The following is a 20,123-nucleotide window of genomic DNA, read 5'->3' as shown; positions in this document are numbered from 1 at the left end:
ATTTCCCGTTTTCTGCTGGTTTTGGGCTTTATTTGCTGTTCTTTTTCCAGCTCCTTTAGGTATAAGGTTAGGTTGTGTATTTGAGACATTTCTTCCTTCTTTAGGAAGGCCTGGATTGCTATGTATTTCCCTCTTATGACTGCCTTTGCTGCATCCCAAAGGTTTTGGACTGTCATGTGTTCATTTTCATTGGCTTCCATGTACTTTTTAATTTCCTCTTTAATTTCCTGGTTAGCACGTTCATTCTTTAATAAGATATTCTTTAACCTCCAAGTATTTGTGGTCTTTCTATATTTTTTCTTGTGGTTGATTTCAAGTTTCATAGTACTGTGGTCTGAAAATATGCATGGTATGATATCAATCTTTTTGTACTTCTTGAGGGCTGATTTTGTGACTCAGTATGTGATTTCTTCTGGATAATGTTCCATGTGCACTCGAGAAGAATGGGTATTTGCTGCTTTAGGATGAAATGTTCTGAATATATCTGTTAAGTCCATACAGTCCAATTTATCATTCAAAGCCACTGTTTCTGTGTTGATTTTCTGCTGAGATGATCTGTCCATTGCTGTAAGTGGGGTGTTAAAGTCTCCTACTATTGTATTTTATTAATGAGTTTATATTTATGATTAATTGGTTTATATATTTGGGTGATTTCGAGTTGGGGGCATAAGTATTTATGATTGTTAGCTCTTCTTTAATTATGATATTATGTCCTTCAACTTGTTACAGTCTTTGTTTTAAAATCTAGTTTTTCTGATAGACGTACAGCTACTCCAGCTTTCTTCTGATGTCCATTAGCATGATAGATGGTTCTCCATCCCCCTACTTTCAATCTGCACGTCTTTAGGTCTAAAATGAGTCTCCTATAGGCAGCATTTAGATGGGTCTTATTTTTTTTAATCCATTCTGATATCCTGTCTTGATTGGAACATTTAATTCATTTACATTTAGAGTGATTATTGAAAGATATGAATTTAGTGCCATTGTGTGGCTTGTAGAGTTGACGTTTCTGGTGATGTCCTCTGGTCCTTTCTAGTCTTTGTTGCTTTTGGTCTGTTTTGTTTTGGTGTTTTGTTTTGTTTGTTTCTCCAGTCAGAGTCCCCCTTAAGATTTCTGGCAGGGCTGGTTTAGTGGTCACAAACTCCTTTAGATTTTGTTTGTCTGGGAAACTTTATCTCTCCTTCTATTTTGAATGACAGCCTTGCTGGATAAAGAATTCTTGGCTGCATATTTTTCCCACTGGGCACACTGAATATATCCCACCACTCCTTTCTGGCCTGCCATGTATTTGAGGGCAAAACTGCTGTGCACCTGATCTGTCTTCCCTTGTAGGCTAAGGACTTTTTTCCCCTTGCTGCTTTCATGATTCTTTCCTGTCTGTGTGTGTTGTGAATTTGAGTATGATATGCCTTGGTGATGGTCGGTTTTTGTTGAATCTAATGGCAGTTCTCTGTGCTTCATGGATTTTGATGTCTGTGTCCTTCCTCAGATCAGGAAAGTTTTTCAGCTATAATTTGCTCACATAAACCTTCTGCCCCTTTTTCTCTCTCTTCATCTTCTGGGACTCCTATGATACACATGTTATTCCTCTTTAATAAGTCACTGAGTTCTGTAAGTCTGGTATTGTGATTGGGGCACCTGGGTGGCTCAGTCTGATTTCAGTTCAGGTAATGATCTTGCAGTTCATGAGTTCGAGCCCCATGTTGGGCTCTGTGCTAACACCTGCTTTGGATTCTGTGTCTCCTTCTCTCTGCTCTTCCCCCACTCATGCTCTGTCTCTCTCTCAAAAATAAATAAACGACAAAAAAAAGTCTTGTATTGTGACCTTTTGCCTTTCTTTCCCTCTTTTTTCCTGCTCTATTATTTTCCATGATTTTATCTTCTGTATCACTGATTCACTGCTCTGCTTCATCCATCCTTACCATCATGGCATCCATCAGAGATTGCATCTTGGTTACAGCATTTTTAATTTCAGCCTGACTAGATTTTATTTATTTTATCTCTGCAGAAAGAGATTCTCTGGTGTCTTCTATGCTTTTTTTTTTTCAACCCCAGCTAGTATTCTTATAATCATGGTTTTAAATTCTAGCTCAGATATTTTACTTATATCTGTGTTGGTTAAATTTCTGTCCATCATTTCTTCCTGTTCTTTCTTTTGGGATGAATTCTTCCATCTTGTCATTTTGGAGGAAGAAAAAAATTAATAAAAAATAAAAATTTTTAAATAAAAAACAAAGCAGAAAATCAAATAAAGGAATCTAGATCCTAGATGTGTTTTGGTCTGATTGTTGAAAGAAGCTTGATAGGGGCGCCTGGGTGGCGCAGTTGGTTAAGCGTCCGACTTCAGCCAGGTCATGATCTCGCGGTCCGTGAGTTCGAGCCCCGCGTCGGGCTCTGGGCTGATGGCTCAGAGCCTGGAGCCTGTTTCCGATTCTGTGTCTCCCTCTCTCTCTGCCCCTCCCCCGTTCATGCTCTGTCTCTCTCTGTCCCAAAAAATAAATAAACGTTGAAAAAAAAAAAATTTAAAAAAAAAAAAAGAAAGAAGCTTGATAAAAAAGAGAAAAAATAGACAAAAAAAAAAAGTTTAAATAAATTAAAAAAAAATTTTTTTAATGTTTATTTTTGAGACTGAGAGACAGAGCATGAATGGGGGAGGGGCAGAGAGAGAGGGAGGCACAGAATCAGAAGCAGGCTCCAGGCTCTGAGCCATCAGCCCAGAGCCCGACGCGGGGCTCAAACTCACGGACCGTGAGATCGTGACCTGAGCTGAAGTCGGACGCTTAACCGACTGAGCCACCCAGGCGCCCCAATAAATTTTTAAATAAAATGGAGTAAAATAAACTAGAATAAAAAACCAAAAAATTAATTTGCTCTTTCTGTATCCAAGAAAGAGAAAGAAAAAAGCAAACAACATAAGCAGAAACAGAAGCAACAAAAACGAACAAGCCAACAGAATGAAATCTGGATGAAATTACATCCAGTTTCCCCTAGAATTGAAACTCTGCACATTATAGTTCCTAGATTAAGAAGGTGGAAGGGATTTGTGCTCCTATTCTGGGGGATGTGCCTGGAGGGCACAAGTGGGTGGGGCTTGGCATGATGGCTCTGTTCTCCACTTGGTGGTGCTGCTTAGCTCACTGGGATTGATCTGTGTGTGTGCTAGAGGTGAAAATGGCTTCACCCAGCTCTCTAGTCTCTGGTGCAGGAATTTCGTGCCCTCACAAACACATGATCAAGCACTTCTCCTTTGTCTCAGGCATCTGTCTTCCCCCCTCCTTTACCCTGTCTGTGTCCAAGCTGTCTGCCAGCCAGGTGGCACCTCCCTTCAGAGTTTTATCTCAAATGGGGATGTGTTTCAAAATCCCATACTTCAGAGACCCCATGGCTTGGACCCACGGTGATTCTCTGGGGGAGTGTCTCGTGGAGCAATGGCCAGGTATTGACTTGCCCCAGAAAACGTTTGCATGATTGGATGGTGGCAGAGACTCAGAGTTTATAGTAAATAACAACACACAGCCACCACCAGGTCTTGCCGCACTCTGGTGTTTTTGTTCCAATATCAGTAAGCTTTACAGCTCTCTGGGGTCTGCTGGATTTTTGCCCACAGGGAAGGCTATATAGCCTCTACCAAATGCTTTCCAAGTAGGGGAACTACTTTTCTCCATGTGGCACATGGACCCCTCAGATCACACTGCCTCCTCCTGGGGATTGGCCCATCTTCCTCACTGGAGCTCTGAAACTTCAAACTCTGTGCTCGACTGTTTATAGAATCCTGGAGATATTGAAACCCTCTCCTTTCTCTTCATCAATGGTTTTGGGGAACAGATTTCTTGTCCAGTCCCCCGTGAGTGTTCTCACCCTTTCTCTCTCTCCAGCTACTTTAGGGTAGAGTGCTTTTTTGTGTGTGATCTTGATACACTACACTTTCCTCCTTTCTCTTTCTCTGTCCTCTCTCCGTCAAAATGGCTCTCAACCCTCAGCAGCCCCATGGCTTTTCTCTCCCCCAATTCACTTCTCCACACTGCATACCTGCCAAGTTCTCTGGCTCAAATCATGCAGATTGTTGCATTAATCCTCAGATCAATTTCCTAGGTGTTCAAAATGGCTTGATGCTGATCTAGCTGCATTTCAGGGATGAGACAAGCTCAGGGTCCCCATACTACTCCGCCATCTTAACTCCTCTCCTATTTTTAACTATCTCTATAAATACAGAAAGGTATTAGAAAATCTCCAATATAGGACTAAACCCACTTTTAGATAACTTGTGGGTCAAAAAGGAAGTCATCACAGAAGTTAGAAAACATTTCTCATTGAATGAAAACAGAACTGCAAATGTTAAAATCGGGGGGGGGGGGGTGCAGTTAAAACGATGCTTAAGGGAAGCTTTATTACCATAAATGCTTGTGTTAGAAAAAAGGAAAAGCCTCAAATCAGTAATCTCAGCTTACATCTTAAGAAACTGGGGGGGGGGGGGGGGGGGGAAGCAAATTGAAACCAAACCTTACAGAAGTGAGGTAATAATAAAGACAGGAGCAGAAATCAAGGAACTTGAAAACAGAAAAACAGAATGAATGTAAAAGCTGGTTATTTGAAAGACGGATAAAACTGATAAAGCTCTAGTCACACTAACCAAGAATAAAAGGTTAAAGATATAAATGATCAATATTAGGAATGAGAGAGGAGCTATCACTACAGACCCTGCAGACATTAACATTATAATAATGGAGTACTTCAAATGACTCTATGCCATAAATTAAACAACATATTTAAAATGGACTAATTCCTTGAAAGACAAATTACCAAAACTGCTTCATAGGTAACCTAAATAGTCTTCCATCTACTCAAAAACTTGAATTCAAACTTCAAAATTCTCCAACAAGGAAAACTCCAGGCCCGGATGAGTTCACTAAAGAATTTTACCAAATATTGAAGGAAGAAATAATACCAATTCTACAAATCCTTTTTAGAAAATAGAAGACAAGGAAACACTTCCCAACTCATTTTATGAGGCCAGGATTACCACTTAACTAAAACCAGACAAAGACATTACAACAAGAGAAAACTATAGACCAATATCATCATGAACATGATGTAAAAATCTTCAATAAAACAGTTGGTAAACTGAACCCAGGAATATATAAAGAATGGCATTAATCTCAGGAATGTAAGAATGGTTCAAAATTAGAAAATTGCTCTATGTGTTTCACCATATTAAAGGACTAAAAAAGAAAAGCGTGAATCATCTCAATAGATACAGAAAAATCATCCAACAAAATTCAATACCTCTTAATGATAAAAGTGTTCAGAAAACTAGGAATAAAAAATAACTTCCTTAATTGATAAAGGACATCTACCAAAAAAAACCCCTACAGCTAACGTCATATTTAATGGTTAAAGACTGAATGCTTTTCCCTTAAAATCAGGAACAAGGCAAGGGTGTCCACTCTCACCACTCCTATTTCATGTCTTACTGGAAGCTCTAGCCAGTGTAATAAAAATAATTTGGAAAGGAAGGAATAAAACGGTCTCTGTTCACAAACGGCTTAACTATCTACATAGAAAATCCCATAGAATCTACATTAGCACCCCAAAAAATGAAATAGGTATAAATCTAACAAAATATATACAATGTCAGTGTGAGGAAAACTGAAAAACTCTGATGAACGAAATCAATGAACTAAATAAATGGAGGGATATCCCATTATCATGGATAGGGAGACTCAATATTGTCAAGATGTCAGATCTTCCCAACTTGATCTACATACTCAGTGCAATTCCAACCAAAATCAACAGATTCTAAAGTTTATAGGTGGCAAAAGACCTAGAATAGCCAACACAATATTAAAGAAGAAGAATAAAGTTGGAGGAATGACACTACCTGACTTCAAGACTTAACTATAAAGTTACAGTAGTCAAAACAAAGTGATATTGGTAAAAGAACTGACAAATACTTCAATGGAACAGAAGGTCCAGAAACAGACCCATGTAAATACAGCCAACTTATCTTTGACAAAGTAGCAGGGCATTACAATGGAGTAAAGACAGTCTTTTCAACAAATGGTGCGGAAAAAATTCGATTTAAAAATGCAAAAAAACCAAAAAACAAAAAAAGAATCTAGACACAGACCTTACATTCTTCATAAACAGTAACTCAAAGTGGACTACAGACCTAAATGTAAAACACAAAACTAGAAAACCCCTAGACAATAACATAGGAGAAATCTCAGATAACCTTGGGTATGATACAACACTAAAAGCATCTTCCATGAAAGAAAAATTTGATGAGCTGGACTTCATTAAAATTAAAAATTTTTGCTTTGCAAAAGACAATGTAAAGAGAATGAGGAAACAAGTCACAGACTGGGAGAAAATATTTGCAAACGACACATCTGATAAAAAAAAAATTGTTATCCCAAATATACAACGAACTCTTAAAACTCAACAAGAAAACAAACAATCCAATTTTAATAATGGGCGAAAGACCTTAACAGATACCTCAGCAAAAATACACAAATGTCAAATAAGCATATGAAAAGATGTTCCACATCATATGTCATCAGGGAATACAAATTAAAACAAGATACCACTACACGAACCTATTAGAACGGCCAAAATCCAAAACACTGACAACACCAAATGCTGGTGAGGATGTGGAACAAGAGATATTCTCATTCATTGCTGGTGGGAATGCAAAACAGTACAGACACTCTGGAAGACAGTTTGGCAGTTTCTTACAAAATTAAACATACTCTTACCATATGATCAGCAACTGCAATCCTTAGTATTTACCCAACGGAGTTGAAAACTTATATCTACACAAAAACTTGCACATGGAGATTTACAGAAGCTTTATTCATAATTGCCAAACTTTGGAAGCAACCAGGATGTCCTTCTTAGAAATGGATAAATTGTGGTACATCCAGACATTGGAATATTATTCAGCACTAAAAAGAAATGAGCTATCAAGACATAAAAGATATGGAGGAACCTTAAGTGCATATTACCAAGTAAAAGAAGCCAATCTGAAAAGGCTACATCCATACTAGATGATTTCAATTATATGACATTTTGGAAGAGGCAAAACTATGAAGACAGTTAAAAGTTGCAAGGGGGAGGAAATGAACTAAACAGGCAGAGCACAGAAGATTTTCAGACCAGTGACAATATTCTGTTTGATGCCGTAATGAGATACATGTCCATAGAATGTGTAACACCAAGAGTGAACCCTGAGGTCTATGGACTTTGAGTGATAACGATGTGTGGATGCAGATTCATTGTAACAAATGTACCACTCTGGTGAGTGATGATGATAGTGGGAGAGACTATGCATATGGGAGGAAGGGGATAAATGGGTAATCACTGGGTAATCTTCCTCTCAATTTTGTTATGAACCTAACTAAAACTGCTCTAAAAAATTAAGTCTTCATTAAAAAAAATCAAATAAATGAAGGAATTTTTTTAGACATGTACTTCCTTTTCTCACCATGATTCTCAGCTCTCATGTACTTGTTCCTCATCTCTTGCTGCTGATGCACATAGGTCCTCCAGGTCTGGAACATCAGATTGTACAAGTAATATCTGAGGAGGTGAAAAAAAGCAAATGGTATTTCTTTAAACCAAAAAAACTCCTAACTCAATATACCAAATCCGTTCTGTACTCAGGAGATATTAACATGGATGATTCTGATATAAAAAAGTCTTACCTATCTCTTAAGCTAAAAATCTCATTTCCCACAATCAAAGTGAAACCTATTCTCCTTAATGCAGAGTCATTCTCCTCACCACATAGAATCATTAAGGAAAAATAGGCTGGAATTATCCAAGAATAACTTCACCTTCAGCATTCACAAAGCTGTGAATGACAGTAATATTATCACCTTAATCATCCACATTATATAAAACATTACACCTTTCCTCTGCACTAAAACATGGTCAATGACACTTTTCCTTTGTCTTTTCCTTCTCAAGACATACACTGTACCCATTAAGACTGTCAGTCCTGGGACACCTGGGTGGCTCATTTGGGGGTCTCTGACTCTTGATTTTGGTTCAGGTCATGATCTCACAATTCAGGAGACTGAGTCCCACATAGGGCTCTGCACTGACAGCTCGGAGCCTCCTTGGGATTCCCTCTCTTCTTCTCTCTCTGCCCTTTTCCTGCTCATGCCTGCTCTCTCTCAAAATGAATAAACATTTTTTTTTTAAAAAGAAAGACTATCAGCCCTTCCATATTTTCACTATCTCATGTCCTAAGATTTGATTTTTTTTAAAGTTTATTTATTTATTTTTTTGAGAGAGACAGAGACAGCATGAGCAGGGAGGGGCGCAGAGAGAGAGAGAGAGAGAGAGAGAGAGAGAGAGAGAGAGAAAATCCCAAGCAGGCTCTGTGCTGTCAGCACAGAGCTCAACGTGGGGCTTGAACTCACAAAACCTTGAGTTCACGATCTGAGCTGAAACCAAGAGTTGGACACTTAACCGACTGAGCCACCCAGGCGCCCCGACTAAGACTTGATTTCATACTCTACCACCTTATTAGAATGATTCAACATTGTCTATATTTTATCTGAAATATCTATAAATCAGAAACTCTGACCCAAAGAACCTAAATAAAGAAGATTATGAGAGTGAATACTATTTTAAGAAGGTATGATGTATAAGGTACATTAATCTTTTATTAGAAAAGGTATAATAAAAAGGGTGCCTAGGTGGCTCAGTTGGTTGAGTGTCTGACTTCAGTTCAGGTCATGACCTTTGTGAGTTTGGGCCCTGCATCTGGCTCTGTGCTGACAGCTTGGAGCCTGAAGCATGCTTCAGATTCTGTGTCTCCTTCTCTCTCTACCCCTTCCCCACTCGTGCTCTCTCTCTCAAAACTAAATAAACATTAAAAAAAATAAATTAAACAAGTATAAAAATGTGTATTTAATATAATTCCCATTTTTACATTTTCCTCTACTTATCCCTTGACCAACATCAAGATTTAGAGTTTTTTTTTCCTTCCCATTTCTATTTTTTTACTGTCTGCTATTGGGCATATATTTTCTCCCATAATCAATAAAAATTAAATCAACTTATTAGTTTAAAAAACAGAATACTCTCAGAATTAGAAATTATACAGAAGTGTCAGTGAGAAAACACTATTGAAATCATGAACATTACCAACACATAATGGTAACTTACATTAAAAAGGTGTCTGTGTGTGTGTGTGCCCACATGCACATGTGCTTGGGTTTAATTTAGGAATTTGATCTTACTTACTCTAAAAATATTTTGAAGCAAAACAGAATATGATTCAAAACTTTTCTCCAAATCAATGTGATATATCACATTAACAGAATAAAAGAAAAGAATTATAGGATCATCTCAGTAGACACAGAAAAAGCATTTGACAAAATTCAACAACCACTCATCATAAAGACATTTAACAAATTAGGCATAGACCAAACATATCTCAATATAATGAAGGCCATACATGACAAGTCCACAGTTAACATCATACCCAATGGAGAAAGCCTGAGAGCTTTTCCCCTAAGATGAGGAACAAGACAAAAGTGTCCACTCTCACCACTCCTATTCAACATAGTACTGGAAGTCCTAGTCAGAGCAAGCAGTCAAGAAAAAGTAAAAGGCATCAGAATTGGAAAGGAAGCAGTAAAACTGCCTATTTGCAGTTTCTATGTATTTTATACATAGAAAATCCTAGAGACTCGGCCTCAAAACTATTATATTTAATAAATACATTCATTAAACTTTGCAGAATACAAGATCAACACACACATCAGTAGCATTTCTGTACACTAACAGTGAATTATCTAAAAAAGAAATAAATCAATTCCACTTACAATACATCAAAAACAATAAAATACTTTGTAATAAATTTAAGCAAGGAAATGACAGATCTCTATTCTGAAAACTACAAAACATTGACAAAAGAAATCAAAAAAGACACAAAGAAATGGAAAGGTAGGGACACCTGGGTAACTCAGTCAGTTAAGTGTCTGACTCTTGATTTTGGCTCAGGTGAAAATCTCACAGTTCGTGAGACTGAACCCCATGTAGGGCTCTGCACTGACAATGCAGAGCCTACTTGGGACTCTCTCCCTCCTTCTCTCTCTACCTCTCCCCTTTGTGTGAATACACATGTGCACACTCTCTCTCTCAAAATAATAAACATTAAAAAAGAGAAATGTAAAGGTATCCATTCCATTCGTGGATTAAAAGAATTAATATTATTAAAATTATATTACATTATGTAATTTAATTAATTATGTAATTAAGTGTTAACTAATAAAATATTATTAAAATTATTAAAGTAATACTACCAAAAGCCATCTACAGATTCAATGTAAGCCTATCAAGATTCCAATGGCATTTTCTACAGAAGCAGAACAATCCTAAAATTTCTATGGAATCACAAAAGACTCCACATATCCAAAGCAATTCTGAGAAAGAAGAACAAAGCAGGAGGCATCACACTTCCTGATTTAAAGCTATGTTGTAAAGCTATAGTAATCAAAGCATATGGTACTGGCATGAAAACAAACAGACCAATGGAACAGAATCAAAAGCCCAGAAATAAACCCAAGTATATATGGTCAACTAATATTTGAAAAAGGAGCCAAGACTACTCGGTGGAGAAAAGACAATCTCTTCAATAAATGGTGTTGGGAAAACTGGATATTCACATGTAAAGGAATGATACCAGACACATATCTTAAACCACTCGCAAAAAATTAACTTGCAGTGGATTAAAGACTTAAATATAAGATCTGAAACCATGAAATTTCTAAAGGAAAATATAGGGAAAAAGCACCTTCACATCTTAGAAATGATTTTTTTGGTATGACACCTAAAGCACAAGCAATGAAATAAACATAAACAAGTAGGACTACATCAAACTAAAAAACTTCTATACAGCAAAAGAAACAATCAAGAAAGTGAAAAAGATAACCTGTGGAATGGGAAAAAATACTTGCAAACCATAATTCTGATAAAGGGTTAATATCCAAAATATATACAGAACTTATACAACTTAAGAGCAAACCCCCCAAATAATCTAACTTAAAAATAGGCAAAGGGGTACCTGGCTGGCTCAGTTGGTAGAGCCTGCAACTCTTGATCTTGAAGTCATGAGTCAAAGGCCTACGCTGGGCATGGAGCCCATTTTAAAAAAAATAGGCAAAGATCCTGAATAGACATTTTTCCAAAGAAGGTCTATGTAAGGTCAACAGGTTCATGAAAAGATGCTCAACATCACTAGTCATCAGGGAAATGAAAAACCACAATGAGCTATCACCTCATACTTATTAGAATGACCATTATCAAAAAGACAAAAGATAACAAATGCTGGTGTGAATGTGGAGACTGTAAATTGCTACAGCCACTATGAAAAACAATATGGAGGATCCTTAAAAATTAAAAGTAGAACTACCATATGATCCAGCAATTTCACTTCTGGGAATATATCTAATGTAAACAAAAACACTAACTTGCAAAGGTATTTTCACCCTCATGTTCATAGCAGTATTATTTACAATAGCTAAGATATGGAAACCACCTAATTGTCCATGATGGATGAATGGATAAAGTTGTGGTCTATATATACAATGGAATAAAAAACAAAGAAATTTTGCCATTTGTGACAACATGGATGAACCTTAAGGGCATTATATTGAATGATTAAGTCAGACAAAGATAAATACTGTATGATCTCACTCACCTGTGGAATCTAAAAACGAACCAAAAAAACTCATAGAAAAAGATCAGATTTGTGGTTACCAGAGGTGGGGGTGGGAGAGTAGGGGGAGAAGGAATTGGAGGAAAGTAGTCAAAAGGTACAAACTTCCAATTATAAAATAGGTAAGTCCTGAGGATGAAAGGTACAACATGATAACTATAGTTACCACTACTGTATGATATATGTAAAAGTTAAGAGAATAAATCCTAAGACTTTTCATTATAACTAAAAAAAGCTTGTTTCTTTTTTTTTCCATTTCTTTTTATTGTATCTTTATGAGACAATGGATGTTAACTACACTTATTGTGGTAATCATTTCACAATATATGTAAGTCAAACCTCTATGCTGTATACCTGAAACTCATAGTTATATGTCAGTTATATCTCAATAAAACTGGGGGACAAAAAAACTTTCTCCTTTTGACCAGAAATATGCCAACAGATAACTATTTCATAATGTGAATCAGCAAAATTAAAGTAATATAACATGAAACCTGACCTATAGTGGCAGTCTGCTCGAACACAGAGTTTCCACTCTCGCTGGAAAACCCACCACTCTTCTTTCCATTCTTCAAAGACCTTCCGTAGTATTCTCTGCTCATAGTAACACCTTTGGCAATGAACAAAAATCAGAGAAAAATCCATGATGATGTGGGAGCTGGTATTTGTTCCCAAATTAGTTTCATATTGCTGTTACATTCTCATAGAAAAGCATGGCTCATTATTTGATAACACCAGAATAGAATAAAAACATATTTTCAGATCAAATATTTAGAAGTATTTAAACTAGGATGGCGCCTGGGTGGCGCAGCCGGTTAAGCGTCCGACTTCAACCAGGTCACGATCTCGCGGTCCGTGAGTTCGAGCCCCGCGTCAGGCTCTGGGCTGATGGCTCAGAGCCTGGAGCCTGTTTCCGATTCTGTGTCTCCCTCTCTCTCTGCCCCTCCCCCGTTCATGCTCTGTCTCTCTCTGTCCCAAAAATAAATAAACGTTGAAAAAAAAAAAAAAATAAAGTATTAGAAGTATTTAAACTAGGGAAAAAAAGTACTTAAACTAGGAAAAAAGCTAAAAATGTTATACTACAGATCTTACCAATTGAGGAGGTTAAAGTAAAATAAAAATCTGACTTTTCAAATACCATGAGTTGAAAATTATTCTTCATTTTTTTCTTCATCAGACTAAAAAAATGTTTTTCTTCTTATTATTTTTTTAATATTTATTTATTTTGGGGAGAGCACAACCAGGGGAGGGGCAAAGAGAGCAGGACAGATGATCCAAAGCGGGCTCTGTCAGCAGCGAGCCCTATGTGGGGCTCAAACTCACAAACCACAAGATCATGACCTAAGCCAAAGTCAGATGCTCAACTGAGCCACCCAGGTGGCCCTAAAAAATATTTTTAAAGTAGTAACTACACTTCACATTTATGTATAGAGGAGATTAAAAGTTATAAAATAAGCAAATACTTAATGTTATTCCTAGTACTTAATAAGAACAGAGCATACTAGTTTCACTGAAATCTGTCCAGGAGAGTTATAAACACAGCAGAAGATATGTAGAGGCAATAAAGAGGGGACAAAGGTAATAAGAAAGAAAACAAGAGCAATGGCAGATTGTGTTGATGCTAACAGGCACTGTGGAGGTGACTGATAATTCAAAAACTCTGTGCCTGTCAGTCACTTTGAATTTCTTTTCATAGTTCTGCAGCTTATTAACATGTGCTTCCTCCTCACCACTCACAGTTTTTAAAAAACTAGCTAGCAAAAATATTCATAGGGAAATTCACTTCGCTCTTGTTCATAATAAAAGAGGATAAAAGTCAACAAATGTCCCTCAAAGGGATGGATAGGTTAAATTCAACTAACTTCACCTAGTCATTTTTTGTGAAGTGGAGCTAAAGATACTGAAATGAGATGTTCCAGAGAAGTGGTTAGGTGAAAAAATAAAGCTACCTCATAGTATGTATGACACCATTTTCTAAAGTTAATTTTTTTCATGTTTATTTATTTTTGAGAGACAGCATGAACAAATGGGGGAGGGGCAGAGAGAGAAGGAGACAGAGGATCAGGAGCAGGCTCTGCACTGACACCAGAGAGCCCAATGTGGGGCTTGAACTCACAAACCATGAGATCCTGACCCAAACCAAAATCGGACACTTAACCGACTGAGCCACTCAGGCACCTCTAAAGTTACTTTTTTTTTGTATTTCCACTACTCCTATGTTAGAATGCATACAAATTTGTATATATTTACACATATATAATGTATGCACACACATACATATTTGTAGACATACATAAAAACATATACATCTATATGCATGTACTCTGCATACATAAAAATAATTATATTATACATATTAAAAGCCTGAAAACATCTCCACAATACCAAACTATTACCAGTGGTTTTCTCTCAGGAAGATTATAGAAGACTAGTGTTTCCTATTACATGTGTCTATAGTTAAAAAAAAATTTTTTTTAATGTTTGTTTATTTTGAGAGAAAGAAAGCATGACTGGGGGAAGGGCAGAGAAAGAATCCCAAGCTCACAGCACAGAGCCTGATGCAAGGCTTAGTCTCACAAACGGTGAGATTATCACCTGAGCTGAAATCAAGAGTCGATCGCTTAACTGACTGAGCCACCCAGGTGCCCCTGAAGAATTTTTAAACAACAACTTTGATCACAATTTTTAAAAAATTTCATGGAAAAGAACCACTTCCATGTGCACATGTACTTCCTTCCATCATCTACTACTATCCATCAACCTCCTTCTCTTCCTAAACCCCACTAAAATAACAGCACATACATTTCAAAAGGTGTAAACTCACAAAGACAAAGAGAATAGGAGCAACAATGATAGATTAGAGATGTCAACAAATTTTTTTTTTATTTTTATTTTTTAATGTTTATTCATTTCTGAGACAGAGAGAGACAGAGCATGAATGGGGGAGGGGCAGAGAGAGAGGGAGACTCAGAATCGGAAGCAGGCTCCAGGCTCTGAGCCATCAGCCCAGAGCCCGACGCGGGGCTCGAACCCACAAACCATGAGATCGTGACCTGAGCCGATGTCAGACGCTCAACCGACTGAGCCACCCAGGCGCCCCAAGATGTCAACAAATTTTAAATGACAGCGCAGGCAACTGAATCACCATATCAGAGAACTGAATCAACATATCATACCATATCAGAGAAAGCCAAGAGAGTACTAAGTATCTTGTCCTGTGGGAGTCAAGAAGCAACCAGCTGGTGGCACAGACCTCAGAGAGGCATGGGAACATGAGGCATCAGGAATGAGGGAGCCCTGGGTGGAGATGAAAACACAGGGTTGTTTGCAAGCCTGGGCATAAGCAGCAATTAGGCCCCTCCATCCTTTTATTCACCCAAGCAGAGACTTGGGTTTATCTCTGGAGAAGCTCAACAGAGGAACACTGGACTGCAGAATATCAGCAGAGATCTGGAGAGGGTCTTAAATGGAGAGTCCACATACTCAACAGTGAGATCCACATTCCAAGTGTATAATCACTACCACCCACCTCCAAGCCACTCCAGCCCAGAAAGAATTTGGAGGATTCCTCTCCTCTGGGGAACATGATCAACCACCTAACAGAAAAGGCTTCTGGATAGTGACAGCTGAAGGTTCCTCAGTGAAACTGTCCAGTCTCTACCTCAAAAGCCTAAAGTGAAGCCTTCAGTTTATAAGTCCTTATGCATACATAGAAAGGATTCCAAAATTAGCATTTTAGTGCCTAACTCTTAAATATGAATAGACAATGAAAGGACGTTTTGATATTTGAGGAAAGGCTCTAATATCAGACAATGACCAAAAGCACAGAGAAAAAAAGGGCTCAGAAGAAACAGACAATATAAGCAAAAATCCTAAAAACAAATAGCTACATTAACTTCAAAAGATTATGAACCTACAGGATGCTATTTCTTTAAAAAAAAAGGAATATTCAGAGAACAAAAAAGAGATGTTGGGAATTTTAAATACGACAGCAGAAATTTTTAAAAAATCCATAGATAGATAACAAAAAAGTCAATTGGCTTTATAGGGCACCATAAGGACTATGGCTTTTACTCTTGGCCAGAAGGGAAGCCATCTGAGCAGAGGAGGGACATGACTTGATTTACTCAGAATACCAGTTGTGAAAAGACGGACTGGGGCTAGGGCTGGAAATAGGAGACCAGTGAAGTTACTGCAGTCATTCAGGGGGAGACATGATGATGGCTTGGACCAGGGTGGTACTGGAAGTGCTGAAGAGAGGTGGAGTCTGAATATATCTTGAAAGTTATGTCAACACAATTTGGGCATTTGGCATTGTAAACTGGGGTATGAGAGAGAGATGTCAAAGGTGACTCCCGGGTTTCTGACCCAAGTCCCTGGAAATATGGGAGTTTCCATTAACGGAGAGGGAGAAGGCTCAGCAGAGAGGTTTGTGGGGATGCTCTAGATTTCAGGTTTGGACACAGTTAAGTTGTGACATCTATTAGACACACAGTGGAATTGTCACATACATAGCATCTGGACAAGAGAGAGGTCTGGGCGGGGTGTATATATTTGGGAATCATCCTGAGAGTTGATGAGATTATCACGATTGTGAGGTACACAGAAGCAGCACAAAGATGTGGCACTGGGTATTTAGGTGAGGAGGAATCCACAAAAGAAAGATGGAGCAGTCAAAGAGGGAAAAGGGAAACCATGAGAGGATGGTAACCTGGAAGGTGCAAGAAGAAAGGGCTTCTCAGAGAAGGGAATGACAGACTGTCTCGCTTCCTGGTAGGCCAAGTAAGAGGAAGTTTCAGAATTTACCACTAATTTTGGCAAATGCAATGACCTTAACAAATATAGTTTTGGTGGAGGAGTAGAATCTAAAGCCTAGTGGGATAGATTTAAGGGTAGATTACAAGACATGTTGGACACACCGAGTCTGGCCAGGGGAGTTGATGTAAAGGGGAGCAAAGATACAGAGTGCTAGCTGCATGAGGACCTACAGCCAAAGAGATTTTATTTTTTTCAGGATAAGAGAAATAAAGGGTATTATATGCTGGTGCAAATGATCCAGTAGAGAGAAAAACATTGATAATGCAGAAAAGAGAAAAAAAAATTGCTAGGGTGATGGCCTTGAATAGGCACAAAGGCAACCGAATGCAGAAGCCAAAAATTTTGCCGCAGATGAGAGCAAGGACAGGTCACTGGCCTAACAGTAGGGAAAGCAAGTTGCATGGTGATAGATGCTCACGGTGAGTGGGTGGATGTGGTGGAGGGAGCTTGTGCAAGTCTCTTCTGTTGTTTCTATCAAGAAAATAGGAAGCAAGGCCATTAGCTAAGAATGAGAAAGAAATATTGATGAATTAAATATTGTAAATAAAAATAAATAAATACAATAGGGGTGCTGGGGTGGCTCAGTTGGTTAAGTGTCCAACTCGGTTTTGGCTCAGGTCATGATCTCACAGTTTGTGACTTCAAGCCCTGTGTTGGGCTCTGCACTGACACTGCAGTACCTGCTTGAGATTCTCTCTCTCTCCCTCTCTCTCTGCTCCTCACCCACTTGTTCTCTCTCAAAATAAATAAATAAACTTAGAAAATAAATACTATAAATAGACAAGAGCATTTTACCTACTTCCCAAGTTAGCCAAAAATTTTTATTTAGATCTCCTCTTCAGAAAAATAGCTAACTACCTCATATTTATGACTACCTTATAAATGGACATATACTGCATTATTTTCACCCTACTAATTCAATGATCATTTTGATTCAGTTTATTAATGACAAAAAATGCCAGTTTATAAAAGTTAAAAAAATTTCCAAGAATATAAAGGCATTATTCTGCATTTTCTGGTATGAAATAATTCTCTAATATTCCTAAAAGTGAGGAATAAATAACATGGAAAAAGACCAAAACAATAACAAAAAAAGCAAAGATCAGTATGTAAAATTTTCCCCCAAATAATAACCCACTTGATTTAAAGAGAGATTACAACTTGAAAAAAAAAAAATCACAAATTTCTAAGTCAATGGATACACAGTATCAGAATACTAACTCTGATAGATGCTTAGACAACAAATAGCATTCTCACTCTCTCTTTTTACAATTTGAGAAGGCCCAGAGCCATAATTTATCCTAGACCAAACAATTACCTAGGATCTGGGCTAGGACCAAAACTTGGGTCTCCCCAATTCCAGTCCAGTATTCTTTCCTCCATACCCTTACTATTCAAGAGCAAAGAAAGTAAAGAGTATAATAATGTGATCATTTCAAAGCAGTATGGCCAACATCTGTCACTGGCTAACCCAACATCCAGAGTCAAGCCTTTGCTTCCTCACAGGCATCCAACTGCAGAGGCTGGAAAGGTTTCTTTCCCAGCCTGATTTGCAGCAAAAGGTAGTCAGCTTTTTTGCTGGCCAATGAGGCAGAAGCAGAATGCAGCTGAGGGCTTTCAGGAAAGTTTTGTTTTCCTGCGTAAGAGACAGATCTAGCTGACACCACCCTTCCCTTACTCCTTCCTGTGTAAAATAGAACACTCATTTTGCAACTATGCAGTGTCATCTCTGAGAACAAAGGGGCAATATATTAAGAATGGTGAACTTGAAAGGTACTAAAAGCCTGAGTCTCTGATGGCATCACTGAACAGCTAAACCAACACCATCCTCCAGACTGCTTATGAGAAAAAGCAAATCCCAATTTGTTAAAGCTATTGCCAGAGTTTCTCTTATTTAGAATCAAATACATTTCTTTTTTTTAATGTTTATTTTTTTGAGAGAGAGAGGGAGAGACAGCGTGAGTAGAGGGAGCGGCAGAGAGAGAGGGAGACACAGAATCTGAAGTAGGGTCCACACTCTGAGCTGTCAGCACAGAGCCCAACTCCAGGATCAAATTCTCAACCTGCGAGATCATGACCTGAGCCGAAGTCCGATGTTTAACAGACTGAGACACCCAGGGGCCCTATAATGCATTTCTAACTGATATATCAGCATTTCCCAAGTATTTGGAATATAAATGAGTATTACTTGAAAAAAAAGGTTTCCAGTTAAATATGGGTCAAATATTAAGTAAAGTAAAATTAAGTAGGAAAAGAATTTGGTGAAGATAGTAGAGGGCGCAACATAGTTTTCCTGTCTCTGAATCCCTGTAAAACACACATGGCAACCACGTAGCAAAACCAAAAATTCATGTATCAGTTACAACAAAACCAGGTGACAAGGTATCGCCATAAATCCAAAATGCAAGCAGACAGGGACAAACCATCCACAGTCAAAAGACCTGCATAGTATTAATATTTCTACAGGAGGAAGAAAGAACAATGAGGATGGCATCTAAGGAGCTGGAGAATGGGAAAACCTCCAAACACCAATAAGCAGTCACTGCAAAATGCAGAGGCCCAATTTGAGACTAGCAGCTGAACCTGAGAGGAACTCTGTCCCCTCAGTTACCACGGCTCATGTAGAAAGAACCGAAAGAGCTGGAGCAGTCCAGTGCCTATAGTCTCAGACCCAACATGCCAGGCTCCCTTTTAGGACAGAGCTTCATACTGAGAAAAAGCTGCGGGGAGTAGAATAGAAATTGAGGAGAGGGACAATCGAGAAGAGGAAAGAGAGGATCAGACCAAGTATTTTAGGAGAACAGAACCAGGATATCGTATAGAGCAAGACAGCATGATTTTTTTTAATACTACAAATGAGACATCTCTGTGAAATCAGGAAAGTTAACTGACCTTGCCTCGCTCTAGAAGTTCAGAGAGATTAATTCCACATAAAAAGCAACGGGGGGGGGGGGGGCGCGCCTGGGTGGCTCAGTCGGTTAAGCGTCCGACTTCGGCTCAGGTCATGATCTTGCGGTCCGTGAGTTCGAGCCCCGCATTGAGCTCTGTGCTGACAGCTCAGAGCCTGGAGCCTGTTTCAGATTCTGTGTCTCCCTCTCTCTGACCCTCCCCCATTAATGCTCTGTCTCTCTCTGTCTCAAAAATAAGTAAACGTTAAAAAAAAATTTTTTTTTAAATAAAAAAAGCAATGGGGCGCCTGGGTGGCTCAGTCAGTTAAGCGTCCGACTCTTGGTTTCAAGCCCTGCACCAGGCTCTGTGCTCATTGTGCTGAGCCTGCTTCTGATTCTCTGTCTCCCCTTTCTGGCCCTCTCCTACTCTCATGCGCTCTCTCTCTCTCTCTGTCTCTCGCTCTCTCTCACTCTCTTGGTCTCAAAAATAAACATTAAAAAATAAGAAAAATAAAAAGAGCAACAAAGTATCTGAGGTCAAATCTCATGCAAGTGATTGTAAGAGAAAGGAAAAGGAGAATAACATGACTTTGGACAAAGAAAGTATGCCAGGAAGATGTGTACATAAAACAAAGCAAAAAACCAAAACCCTGTGACATATTATGTCAGCATGAGCTAAGACT

General features: G+C 38.3%; 1 protein-coding gene across 20 annotated transcripts in view; it reads right to left on the bottom strand.

The window, feature by feature from the left end:
* The window catches only part of SFI1 (SFI1 centrin binding protein), a 103,260-nt gene that overhangs the window by 56,656 nt on the left and 26,481 nt on the right, over window positions 1–20,123 (bottom strand). For 18 of the 20 annotated variants that reach the window (XR_003973132.1, XM_030335897.1, XM_030335877.1 and 15 more), the window contains 2 exons: window positions 12,234–12,344; window positions 7,484–7,578 (listed from right to left, as the gene is read on the bottom strand). Coding sequence is in view for 19 of the 20 variants with exons in the window: in XM_030335897.1 (XP_030191757.1) it covers window positions 7,484–7,578; window positions 12,234–12,344 (206 nt within the window). In the remaining variant the exon portion in view is untranslated. The remainder of the gene's footprint in view (window positions 1–7,483; window positions 7,579–12,233; window positions 12,345–20,123) is intronic. The other 2 variants (XM_030335888.1, XM_030335890.1) reach the window with 1 other exon arrangement.

Source organism: Lynx canadensis, chromosome D3 (genome assembly GCF_007474595.2).
Source record: "Lynx canadensis isolate LIC74 chromosome D3, mLynCan4.pri.v2, whole genome shotgun sequence".
Lineage (NCBI taxonomy): Eukaryota > Metazoa > Chordata > Mammalia > Carnivora > Felidae > Lynx > Lynx canadensis.
The sequence above is the reverse complement of the archived record's forward strand: the minus strand, read 5'-3'. Positions and strand labels throughout refer to the sequence as shown.